Below are 13,358 nucleotides of genomic sequence, written 5' to 3' on the forward strand. Positions count from 1 at the left end.
CACTAAACAAATAAATTAATTGATATTTTCAGATTGATAATGTATTGAACAATAAGATATTTCTAATATTATAACAGACAATGTTACTATCCTTAATCATTACCAGGTAAAATGTACAACGAGGAAACCAGATTACCAGGTTCCCAATCCAGGTGCTACTGCATGCTACATTTAGATAGAAAAACAAATGTTCTATCCACTCCACTTAAATACTCAGCAGGTGATGTAGGTTTTTCAAAAAGGCCTTAAATCACTCCTTTTAAACGAACTAAAACTAATTCTGCAGCAAGTTTAATGTTAGACTACGCACATGAACACAATATTAGCAACTGTTTGCTGTGCCAAAATATGCCAGAATCTATGCATTCTCCCATGTTTAGCCCAATTCCTTTCACGAAAGCTGGTTTAGTGAGCTGAACATAGCATCCAGAATTAGCGAGGAGGCTGAGGATTGGTACAACTTTTCCCCACAGACTCTGAGCAATCTTAACAGTACGAGGGCCTAGTCTCTCTCATTGTTGATACAGTAAATACAATTACCTGCCTGACGGTTTCAAACGAATAGATATTTTGACTTTTCTTTCCTCAGGTTGTTGAAATAAAATGCCTAACTTTTCCTTTTCAGATTTTTGAACAAATGTATTTGAATAAAATGTATGTAGTAAAGTGCCTTACTCTTGAATAAGTGTATTGAAGTAAACGAAAAGTAATGCTAAAGATTGAGGACACTGTACCTTTACAGATTACAGATTGATCGATTCATCACTGTGAATTTATACCTTAACTGTGAATTTTTAACTGAATCCCTATTGATTCTGATTTTATACCTCAATTGGATTTCTTATAATCCTACATTCTAATTGTGTTTTAATAAGTAATTACCTTAAAGTAAATCTTTAAAGATGTAAGCTGAATTTGAATTTGTGTTTGATGAATGAGATTAACTGAGGGATAAATGATAAAAGATCTTGTTTTTGAAACATATATTTTACTATTATATTTTTGTATTGCACATGTGTTATTATTGTGCTTTTTGACAAAAGAAATCAAACACTGAAGAAAGATGATTTTTCTATTATGGTTGTCTGTATCAACCATTGTGATTGGCTGTTCCAATCTTATTCTGCTTTTGATGTGATTAATGTAATGAGGAATCCACCCAACTCTGAGGACGTTTTATTTGATTCAAGTAGTGACTGAAAATATTCTTAGACTAATGTTAATTGGTTATCAATGAATTGATAAAAGCGTGGATCTGTGAAGGAAATATTTTTGTTTATGTGTTTGTACCAAAAAGCATTTTGTGTTTCACATAGGTCTGCCATAACTTAGAGCAGGGGTTTAAGAGGTTAAAGGTTAAAGGGTTAAAGGTTCCGCTTTCCTGTTGGGGGACTGTGACTAACTGCCAGAGGACTTTAACAGACTGTCTTTGTCTCTGAATCCAGGTTCTTGTGATTATCGATCAGAAGACGCGCGAAATAGAGGCTCCTCCTTGATTATCTGTGTAGATTTGCGCTGTGTTTCTGTGTAATCTTCAGTGTTGGCTGGGGAATCACATGATGAAGACGTGTGAGAACCCTGCCAATGCTCCCGGCCGTTGGCTCTCATTAAACTCAGTGTTTGATATAAAGCGGACTCCAGCCTCCATTCCTTCCATCTACATTGCTGAAAAGAAAATCTCTCTCACAGCTAGAATGTGTGAAAATAGTGCCATATTCTGCCATGCCTGTAGAAATGTTGGGTCAAAAATAATGCATACAATAGCACAGATGCCTTCACCACGAATGGCTACAAAAAGATCTCATATCCCAAGCTTATCAACGAGCTGATGTTGCAGCTGAAATGTTCTCCAGGTCACAAATTCAACCTCACATGATGATGATGTGATACCAGTTTTCAAGCACAGTAAATATTCTCTTCCCAGAGTATATGATGGGACCAAGGTGATGTTTAGTACATGGTTTTAATAATACTTTTGCTTTTCAATGTTTGCCATTTCAAACCATGAGCTGGTTCAAATAATATTTGCCTTGATTTACAATATGTTCTCATTTGTTTTATCAGTACAGTTTTGAAGCTTTTGTGCTTTTCTTTGCCATAGTCCACTTTGGACTATATGAAATATACTCACTTGAAATGTTCTCACTTGCTTGGTTTCAAAACATAACAAATGCCATAATCTGTTCATTGGGGACCATCAATGCTATTTCTCATTGCTGTTGCCGGCCACTATTGCTCATGTAAACCTACTACTGCTGCGCCCCCTGTAACCTCAGAGGCACCCTGAGTCATGTTGTTCTGGAGCCGGGCCTGTACACGGCCATACACTAAACAAAATACAGAGCTTATTCCGTGTCCTGTTATTATTCACTTCCTCTCTGCCTTATTCTGGTGATTTATCTGACGTCCAGCGCTCCGTCTTTTAACCTCTTTTCCTTTCTCTTTCTTGATCCTCCTTAGCAACCTTCATTATAGTCCTTGACAGTGGTCTGTACTGCTGGATTAACAACGTGTCACATGTTAAGAATTTACAATCAGAATCGAGTATTCAACTAAGCCGTGTAATACAAGTTGTTAGTAGCCTTAAGGGCCTACACAGTTGTTATGCTATACCACATTGCCCTTCATTGGATCTATAATGAGCTGCACTAAACTACATTTTAGCATTTAAAATACCTAGCCATTCTTTTGAGGTTATTTTGGTGAAAGTAACTAAAGTAGTGTAACTCATTACATTTCAGAGACAGTAATTTTGTAATGTAACTTATTACTTTCAAAAGAGAGTAATAAGTAATATGTAATATATTACAATTTGGAAGTAACTTGCCCAACACTGGTCAGTAATGATACCTATACCTCGAATCTGTGCAACCTCAGCTTGCTAATCGATATCTTGTTTGTGCAGATACTAGACCCTCCAGAAAAACGTGATTATGCGATCGCATAATTTACCGCATAATCATCAAAATGGCGCAGATTTTTAAAAGGGCGCATATTTATTAAAAGGGCGCATAATCCTCGCATTTTTTCACACAAAGTTGAGGGGGAAAAAAGTTAACTCGTCTTGATGTGGAGTAGTGATGATGATGATGATGATGATGATGATGATGATGATGATGGTGATGATGATGATGATGATGACGACGACGACGATGATGATGATGATGATGATGATGATGATGATGATGGTGATGATGATGATGATGCGACGTCATCAGAAGGTAAACAACACCGTAGAGTGAAGGTGTGGAACTCTCACGAGAGAGAAAACACCAAGATGAAAAAATCTAATCCATCTCATTTACTGACGAACATTTCTGCTAAAGACCGGGCAAAGCGATGTCTCGCACGAAAGTGGGGGGAAACTATTCTGCACCCCGTGCAACTGTGTTGGAGCATAAGAGAAAATTGACAGTGACGACCCATTTTGATTCATTCAAACATTCGAAAATGCTTTCTGCTGCTACAAGAAGGACAAACAACTCACGTTCACCGAGGCATCAACCTCCAAAACCCTTTCGAGGGCTACAAGAAACGAGGTGAGTAGCCTACAAGATTGAAGCTGGACAGATAACGAACAAGTAAATGAAAACATAATGAGGCGGAGAAGTGTGTGTGTGTGTGTGTGTGTGTGTGTGAGAGAGAGTGTGATTACAATAGCCCAATTGCTTTTACAAAAAATAAACATTGAATGTGTTTAATTGAATAGTAAAGGGGTTTAACGTTAGCGGCAGGTTGTGTGTGAGAGAGAATAAATAAGACAGCCCAATATTTAAAAAAAAAATTCTTTACGCATATTTAGCATATTTCGCAACTTTCCGCATATTTCGCAACTTCCCGCAATTTCACCGCATAAAATCACATAAAAACCCCGCATGTTTAATCGCATAATCAAGGATTTGTGCCCGTGTTTTTCTGGAGGGTCTAAGATACGATAAGTAATAAGGGTATTTTAACGTGAGTTCTGTCCTAAGTGTGTTAGCATTTCTTCACTCAGGGCTAATTCAGAGCCTTTGTTATTATCCTTGTGTTTCGTTGTGTTAAAAATGGTTAATATTGTCTGATAGCTGAGTTTCTTCCCGTTAAGTGGGTATGACACATTAATAGGTTTTTAAGTGTTAAGAAGCCCTCAGACGCTGTTTCTTGCAGATGTTGCGGTTTTTCCCCCGCCCGCGGGGGAATTGAGCTTAACATGTTACAAAACAACGTGACACCCATGTTTGCCAGATATTAAGAAATCTGTAATTCTGTTATTTTCATACCTGGATTGAGGCTGGGAATGGTGATGGTGGATGGAGTTGAGCTGCCGTTTATATTCCTAGCTGTAACTGTGACGATATATTCTTTAGTACTGTTCAGACTGAGGGAAAAACTTTGTTTGTTGAAAGCCAAGTTGGTTCTATGGTGTTGTTGTTTCTCTGTGGTCTTTCTCCAGATCACTTCATAGCCTTTGATGAGTCCATGACTTAGTTTGGCCTGTGTCATCTGGAGAGAGATAACATTAGGACATCAGCTTACCTGCTGAAACATTCATAGAAAAATGTATAAAATGAGTTTGGCTCCACATTGGTATTCTGGAATGTTTCATACTACCTGCGTTCAACATCTCAAAACTACAGTGTAGTTCAAGAAATAAAAATCTTAAATCCCAGGCTCCTCCAACAATGCAACATAAATATATATAAGACAGCAAACAATAAATCAAATAAAAAACAATAAATGTGGGCCAATTAGCCAATTAGAGGGCCAGGGAGAGCTTTATATCCTTGTCGGACAGGAGAATAAACATGGTCCAGTGCGTAAAAATTTAAAACAAACGCCAAAATAAAACCATAAAAATGTTGGAGAGGAGCTCGAGACATAGCAGCTATCCACGGAGCCGCATTTTTCAAATCAATCCGTACTACAGGATTCAATATCACATGCATTTCCTCCTTAAGTGGTGAAACCAACATGGAAAAAGTTGGGGTATCCGACATAGGTAGAGGAAACAGAATTAAAGACATCCCACTCCCTTGCACAATCTGCATCAATCTTATCCCTTCAATCTTCAAACAACAAAAACATTCTGCCTGCTTCACAATGTTAAGAATTCAGATTTTCTTTTTTCAAAATGTAGTATAGCCTACTATATATAATTATATTTATATATCTAAAACCACAAAAATATTTGAATTATTAATTATTTTCTCTGATAGCCATTGTTAATAATAATAATGCCTAGTTAAATGTAGTGTTAGTTACTGCCAGAGGTCGCGTTAACCGCATATTTTCCGTATGATGTATTTTTTTTAGCAATGACGGAAAAATCTGAAAGCAGTCCGTAATTTTGACAGATTAGAACAAACTTGGAACAGCGTCACTCAAAGCGAGGCTCCGGTGTTATGCCATATTATGCATGCCTGCCAAAAAGGAAATGATACCGTTTCCAAACTTAATAATAATAATTTAAATGTCTGCGAGTTTTTGCTTTACTCTGTGTGCGCTCCCGCGAGGTGCAGTGGGCATGCATGAAACGGTGCTAACAGTGCACGAGCGTGCATGTCTCTATGCTGCACCCCAATCACCAATAAAGCTTATTGAAAATGGTTAATCATTTTATTTTCTAATGCTTAACAGTTTACTCTTTTAGTCAATAATTTGAACAACTTTTGGGTTGCCATGAAGTAAAAAATAATGTGGGTTTATTAAGGGTACACAAATACAGTATATCAACTAATAAATAGCAAATAATGACAAAGTGATGCCTTCAAATCTGACTTACTTTCCAGATAATTTTTATTTGGTTGCCCTCCATCTGCATCCACACATCAAGAGCATCTGGAACTGTGGGACAAATATACAATCAGTGATCATAAAATGGAAACATTGTCTGTTAAATTGCCATTATAGGATAACATTTTAAACTGTTTTATTTTTAGGTTTCCTACCATCACCATAGGTTTGAAAGAGGACTTTCTTGCTCCAGTCACTCCATTTCCAGAAATATTGTGCTGTTCCACATCTTACTGTCACATTATACGTCCAATTTGGTATCAAGTCATTCAAAACTGCACAATTAAGACCAACTCCAACGTTTTCAATCTGGGAACACAATATTGACAATAATGAGGACGGTAGTGTAGTTCAGAAAAGGATTTTACTTTATTTTAAAGCTAATAAAGCCATTGGATAACTAGGTGGTTAGAGGTGTTGGTGTCCGCTCCCAAGTAAGTTTGACTTCTGAGCCCTGCTGAACATCTCAGGCAATGTCCTCTCCTCTATCCCCCCTTCAAATCTGCACCTCCAATAAAGACACTCTCTTGCCTAAAAATATATTTAAGAAATGAAAATGCTAATGTATCAGCATCCTTCTTTTATCAACTTACAATGGTAATTTCACCACAGCTCATGTGTACTTGACAAGTAATATTGAGAATGTTGTACTGTTGCACTGTCCAGTCCCACTGCAGGATGACACTTCTGGCATTCACAGTCAAAGCTTTCACTCCATTAGGAGCAAACATATGCACTGAAACAAAACACAAAGAACTTCAGCTGAATTCAAAGATTTAAAAAAAAAAAAAACAATCTAATTTTACAAATTTCACAAATCAATGCTTGTTTTAATAAAGGCATACCTCTCTTGGATAGGTCTGCAGTGTCTGAAAGCTCAGCCTTCCCAAACTCATTCTGTGCTGTCAATCTCCAGTTTCTCTCACCAACACCTACTTTCTCCAACTTCTGAGAGCATCTGCCCTCAGACGGCATTGGGCATGGTCTGAAAGATGAAAGACAGTTTACCTCACTTTCCATATGTTCATATTTGTGTTACTCAGCCAGTGTTCGTGGGTCTAGTGGACCCGCTGTCCAATAGATGTTCACTTCATCATAATGAAGTGAACATCTATAGTATTTTAACATAAAATAGTTTGATTGTGTTGAATTGAAGCCAAAAAATACATATATATGGTTAATATTTGCCTTTTTACATTTGTTAGATCACATTAATGAACTAAAGTGCTACTCGATGTTTTGCCTGCTGACCGGCTGGTCCTGTGGCTCGTCTTTTTTTGTAACTAGCTGATGCTCAATCTCAATCTCCTCTTCTTCAAAGTCACTGTCAGACTCAGAATTCTCAGAAATGTGATCCTCACATTCTGAAACATCTTCCTGTTCCTCAACATCAGGGTTTTTCAAAGTGTGGGAAGGTGAGCCTCCCCTCACAATTATTATTGCTATTAATATTATTATTGTTGTTGTTGCTATAATGCAGGTGTATTCAATTGCATTTCAAAGAGGTCCAGTAAGAGAAAATGTAATTAAATGCTCTGTTTTCGCTGTCTACCTTTCTCTTTTTTGAGCACGCCATTTGAAATGACTCACTGCTGTTTCTCGTGAACTGTCAACTGGGGGGGAGCCTCGCTGCGTGGAAACGGGCCGCTGAATGGACCTCGGTCACCTGTCAGCGCAACTTAAATGATGCCATTTAAAAACATTAAAAGTAAAGGGCGGTGCCGGCCGTCAGCGAACCGAGCCGGTCGTCAACGGCCCGCTGACGACCCGCTGACGACCCGCTGACGACCCTGGGTGGAAGTGAAGGGAATGAGCACTTTTACAGCCTTTTTGGCGAGGTTGGGGAACTCGCCAAAAGTGTGCAAGTGACACTCACGCTGTGCCTCCCCTGAAGCTCTCTGGCGCCCCCCCAGGGAGGCGCGCCTCACACTTTGAAAACCGCTGCTCTACATCATCATCAAATGGTTCTCTCTCTTCCAAAATCATTTGCAAGGCCCTCTGAGCAGAGAATCTTTTGGCCATCTTGATCAGTTGTGATAAGGACCCAAACTGGCGAAGCTTTATTTATTGTACGTGATAAGCTAAGGGGCGGGACATCTCTAAGCAGTTGACTAATCTCAACAGAGATGGCCAGCTAACCAATCAGAAAAGACTGGGCTCTGGTTTCAGACAGAGGGTGAAAAGAGGTGCTACATCACAGGCAGTATGAGACAAATAAAGAGCTTTTTGAACAGTAAAGCATGATATGTCCTCTTTAATATACCTTCCCAGCAGCTGAGGATCTTTTGGCTTTTTAAAGGGCCGGCCTTTTCCTCCTCCTACTGTCCACTGACATTCAACTGATTCCAGATCTCGGGTTTCACACTGAAGGTCTCTGTAACGAGGTGGGTCTGAGTGGCGATGCCAAGGATAGAAACATTTATACGGTTAGCATTTATTACACAGATATTACACTACATTTCAGCACCAAGTCATACTTACAGCCAATATAAACACAGGCGCCATTCTCCTTGTTTGTTCTTGTTTTACATATTACATTGGTACAGCTGTTTTCTGACACTTGATTCAGATAGACGGTCAGGGCATATGTCTGATTGCTGGTAGTGTTCAGTTGTGCTCCATCATAGCCAGTCAGATACATTGTACTGAAGGCTTCCCTTGAAGGCAGAATGCAGCAGAAAGTGACTGTACTGCCAACCTTGAACCATTCGTCCTTTGGAAAAACCTCTGGCCCTTCCGAGGTTTGCTTCCCTGCAAAAACATAATAATGTGAAATAAAGCATCTGAAGGAATGTTGCACTATGAATTGTGGAATAGTGATAGCTTGAATATTTTTTGATGATCGAGTATTAACCAGGAATTGTCTGCTCTTTCCAAGGGCTTGTCTGGGACCTGAGCCTGACTGAATGGGAAGCACACTCCAAGGCCAAAGAGGAAGTCCAGTTCCAGTAGTGGGTCGATTTTATCTGGTCAGATGTCACAGAAACTTCATCCTTAAAACCAAACTAGATGTCAATCCATACAAAATTGAAATGGATGTATATTGTCCAATATCACTCATTTACATTTGTCTTGGTTATCTTTACAAGATATCTGGCATACAACACAACATACAAGAACACATGTTTGTTTAGGTAAAATAACCCAGATACTGCATTGTTATGGAAGTCAGCAATGTTGGTGTGATAAAAATGATCTTACATAATGGACTTGTTGGCCTGTTCTGAGAACCAGTAGTTGATAGATGACCACATCCTGTACTGCAGAGCATGAAGGCTGGTCTTCCCATGATAACAGAAGCATCCGACCAGAGTGCTGAAGGGTCACATTCTGAGGGCCACAGTCAAGGAAACCTAAAGAAAATGATCATAGAACATTTAAATAATCTTCCTCATCATGAGGAGCAAAGAGAAAAACCAAAGGCACGACATCATCAGCTGCACAGAAAAAAACAGATATTAAGACAATTTATTGTGTGTGTTATTGTGTTCGTCACACACAATCTCTTGTGGAGTATCTGTAACCTCTGTATAAACATAAAGTAAATGATTAACAATTTAAAAAAGTTCTAACTGTGTCCTTATATTTGACATAAATATTAGATATGAACCATTTATCGGTAGTAGTTCCTGAGGGGAAATTACATTTTCACTCTGGTGTTTTTTACATCACATCATACACATGCAACCAGGAGCACTCGGGATTTTGGTGTAATTTTTTTTAAATATTTTTCATTAGTTTTACCAAAATAACTTGATTTAATTGTATTTAAAATAACATTTCCAAAGAAATAAATCCTTAGAATCTGCCTGTTCAGTTTCTGTTGGAATGTGAAGGGTTAAATGCCGTCTCTGCGAGTTCTGTGAAGACGGGAGAGCTTGTTGGTCCCTCTCTACATTCACAGAGGGCCAGCTATAGTAACTCAATGAGAAAGCAATGTCAAATGACAGTACAATTGACCAATCATATCTTCCCACTCAATGGGTGGGCTTTATTTTAGCGGACTTTATGACAAGTTCCGCCCGCTGTGAAGTTTATGCAAGTGTATAAAGTGGTGCAGTGACGCATCCTAAAATCCGGAAGTAAACTGCGCATGGATTCCCTCGACACAAAAGCATTGGTATTTCTCCATAGAATTTTGGAAAATAGCTTGAAATAAGGTCTGTGGAAAACGAACCTGTTAGATAAATGCACGTTTTGTTCAGCCGGATAATTAGTGCGAATGCTGTTTACAGCATTCCACTATAGTACTTCAAATCTTTATTCTTCCCCTTAAACTTATTTCAGCCAATACTTTGGCTCTCCATAACTTCAGCTTATTTTCAGCTACAGAAACCATTCAAATATTAAACTATTCAGCCTTTTCAGCAATTGATAAGAAACCTTCAACTTTTTCAAAAATATTTCATACTTTTTGAAATATTCAGCTTTTTAAACTATTTTTTTAACATTGAAGTCAATGGGAGATGCCTTCAAATCCTGTTTTCCTACACTTTGCGCCAAATGCATCTCCTTCCACATAATTTCAGCCAGACCCTTCATTCCAACTTTCAAATGACCACAAAACCTTCAGCTATTCAAACTTGACTTTTACTTTTGATATCTTTTAAACATTCTGAGATATTGAATTTAGTTTGGCGCTTGGTAGAGAGGCCTTTTTCATCTTTTTACATTAGAGTGGATGGGAGCAGCTCGTTAACTCTAGAGTGCTTTGATCTGAAAACAGAGTGCAGGACAGCTCAAAATTCTCCCTCAAAAATGTTTTAAACTTGCCATACTTCCCAAACCCTACACTCCTCAGACATATTTTTTCATGGAAAACGTAGGAAAACCTCTCCTAGGTTGGAAAATAAAAATAAAATAAGAAAAAATATTAGACAAAATGCCTCTTGAGGGCATGAAGTGACAAAAACGTTCAACATTCCTCCATTGAAGCCCATTGTAATTTCAGGCAGATATTTCCTCACGGTAGCAGCCGCACACCTTTAGTTAAACTGCCAAAAAGGCCACATTATTAACCCGAAACTACACAAAAATTACACTTCAGATACTCAACTTCGTTGACATGCTTCACTTTTGAAATTTCACAGATATCTGTTAAGGTTCTTCCACAAAACGTTCACATGTAAGAGGTTTATCTCTCATTCAGAACAATGGAAACCTGTGATCTCTACAGAGCTCATTAGCTCAAATATAAACACCTGTGCAATGGAACACGATGATGTCATCACTCCAACTGACATGCAGCAGACTTCAACAGTCCAGCTGTGAAGACATCTTCGGGACAGTCTTGACATTTCCTCAAATGCCGTTGCCATGGCAACACAATGCTCGCCTTGAAACACGGTTTTCTCATAGCTTCCGTGAAAATACTACAAACAGCCCAGAACTTCACAGGTTTGATAATGATGCAGCCATAAATACATCTAAGCGTAGTATGGGGTGTCATCAAATGTTGTTGCCATGGCGACAGACCACTCGCCATGAAACACGATGAGGCTGTAAATCCAATCGACAATGTCCAATCGTCCCCCAATCTTCACTTGTATATCACCGGTCCATGCCTCAACAGCTCTACGACAAATCTGAGATCTCACCATATGCCGTTTCCATGGATATGATGTCACTATAACTCCTATGCAAATGTTCAAAGAGTGCTCAAACTTCACATGTGTGCTAACAGTCCAACCGTGAAGATATCTCCAGGACAGTTTTGAGATTTCTTCAAATGCCGTTGCCATGGCAACACAATGCTCACCATGAAACACGGTTTTCTCATAACTTCAGTGAAAATACTCGAAATGGCCCAAAACTTCACAGGTTTGGTAACAATGCAGCCATCAACACATCTAAGAGTATTATGGGATCTCATCAAATGCCGTTGCCATGGCGACAGATCATTCACCATCAAGTTAGTTCAAAAGTTTCACAAGCCTTTTTACTTTCTTTTCTCATCTTAATACAAATTCATCCACTACTACTTACATCTGATATTTAACTCCTTCAGCCTATTTTCAGCTGCAGAACCCATTCAACTATTACATTATTCAGCTATTTCAGGACATCAATGCTATACATGTTGTTGTTTACACCTTTTTTAAACCTTTTCTTATAAATATTAAGCTTGTTCTGCATTTTTTTAGCTAAAAGCAGCTACCATTCAGCTAATAACATATTCAGTAAATTCAGCCATACATTTTCACAGTTTACAGCATTCACACGCATTTTCTGCAGGAAATGCATTTTCTAGTATCCACATGTCTACCATAAATTTATTATTTTCGATTCACAAATCTAATCGATAGATTTATGATTAGCATAAGTTCGTTCATGATGGCTCATGTCAGTGATAGTGATGACATCGTTTCGAAATTATTAACCAAGTCATTTTCAAGATTGCGTTCCAATGATAAACTGGAGTGGCAAAGGATCAGCTGAATGACCCGCAAGTGCTTCATCCAAAAGGACAGGAGGATGGACTTTGTGTTTGAGTGATTTGATCATCAAAGGTAGGCCTAAGTCATTTTCAATGTGGGCCGCCGTGCCAACTTCATTCATTAGTAATTGTTACTTGGCTGTGGGTGCCCTGTCATGATAGGTGTTTATATCAATGGTGTTGTTTTGTGTGGTAAAGGGTCGCTGTCATTGATGCATTTTGCACCCGACCCAGGGCCGTTATTTTTGATATTCCTTCGAAGTATACGCTTTGACGTAATAACTCTTCTTTTTTTCGAGGGAAGGGGGGGGGGGGGGGGGGTCAGAGGGCCTAGGTATAAAAGTCACGGCTCGCCACTGGTCTCTACTTACAGCAGGGGTGCCCAACCAGTCGATCGCGATCAAGATTCCCAGTTGATCGCGAGATGTGTCTAAAAATAGAACAATATTCAGTTTTATCGTTAATGTCCTATAACATAATCTTCCTGTGCCAGAATAATGCACTTGAACGCATCAAAGCTTTGTGATTGGCCGGCTTGACCCCATGTGTCGGGGCGTGGCTGGTGGGCAGTGGGCAGTAGTTAGTGCGAATGCTGTTTACAGCATTCCACTATAGTACTTCAAAACTTTATTCTTCCCCTTAAACTTATTTCAGCCAATACTTTGGCTCTCCATAACTTCAGCTTATTTTCAGCTACAGAAACCATTCAAATATTAAACTATTCAGCCTGTTCAGGAATCGATGGGAAACCTTCAACTTTTTCAAAATATTTCATACTTTTTGAAATATTTAGCTTTTTTAACTCTTTTTTTTACATTGAAGTCAATGGGAAGAGCCTTCAAATCAGCCAATACTTTAGCTCTCCATAACTTCAGCTTACTTTCAGCTACAGAAACCATTCAAATATTAAACTATTCAGCCTTTTCAGCAATTGATAAGAAACCTTCAACTTTCTCAAAAATATTTCATACTTTTTGAAATATTCAGCTTTTTAAACTATTTTTTTAACATTGGGAACAATGGGAGATGCCTTCAAATCCTGTTTTCCTACACTTTAGGACAGCTCAAAATTCTCCCCCAAAAATGTTTTAAACTTGCCATACTTACCAAACCCTACACTCCTCAGCCATATTTTTTCATGGAAAAC

At 38.6% G+C, this 13,358-nt stretch overlaps 1 protein-coding gene across 2 annotated transcripts in view; it reads right to left on the minus strand.

The window, feature by feature from the left end:
• Positions 1 to 13,358, minus strand: part of LOC117455824 (leukemia inhibitory factor receptor-like) — a 101,678-nt gene that overhangs the window by 55,123 nt on the left and 33,197 nt on the right. For both annotated transcript variants that reach the window (XM_034095406.2, XM_034095405.2), the window contains 9 exons: positions 8,977 to 9,128; positions 8,630 to 8,768; positions 8,257 to 8,526; positions 8,039 to 8,165; positions 6,621 to 6,760; positions 6,369 to 6,511; positions 5,931 to 6,084; positions 5,765 to 5,826; positions 4,263 to 4,485 (listed from right to left, as the gene is read on the minus strand). In XM_034095406.2, coding sequence (XP_033951297.1) covers positions 4,263 to 4,485; positions 5,765 to 5,826; positions 5,931 to 6,084; positions 6,369 to 6,511; positions 6,621 to 6,760; positions 8,039 to 8,165; positions 8,257 to 8,526; positions 8,630 to 8,768; positions 8,977 to 9,078 — 1,360 coding nt within the window. In that variant the 5' untranslated portion in view covers positions 9,079 to 9,128. The remainder of the gene's footprint in view (positions 1 to 4,262; positions 4,486 to 5,764; positions 5,827 to 5,930; positions 6,085 to 6,368; positions 6,512 to 6,620; positions 6,761 to 8,038; positions 8,166 to 8,256; positions 8,527 to 8,629; positions 8,769 to 8,976; positions 9,129 to 13,358) is intronic.

This window comes from Pseudochaenichthys georgianus, chromosome 12, assembly GCF_902827115.2.
Source record: "Pseudochaenichthys georgianus chromosome 12, fPseGeo1.2, whole genome shotgun sequence".
Lineage (NCBI taxonomy): Eukaryota > Metazoa > Chordata > Actinopteri > Perciformes > Channichthyidae > Pseudochaenichthys > Pseudochaenichthys georgianus.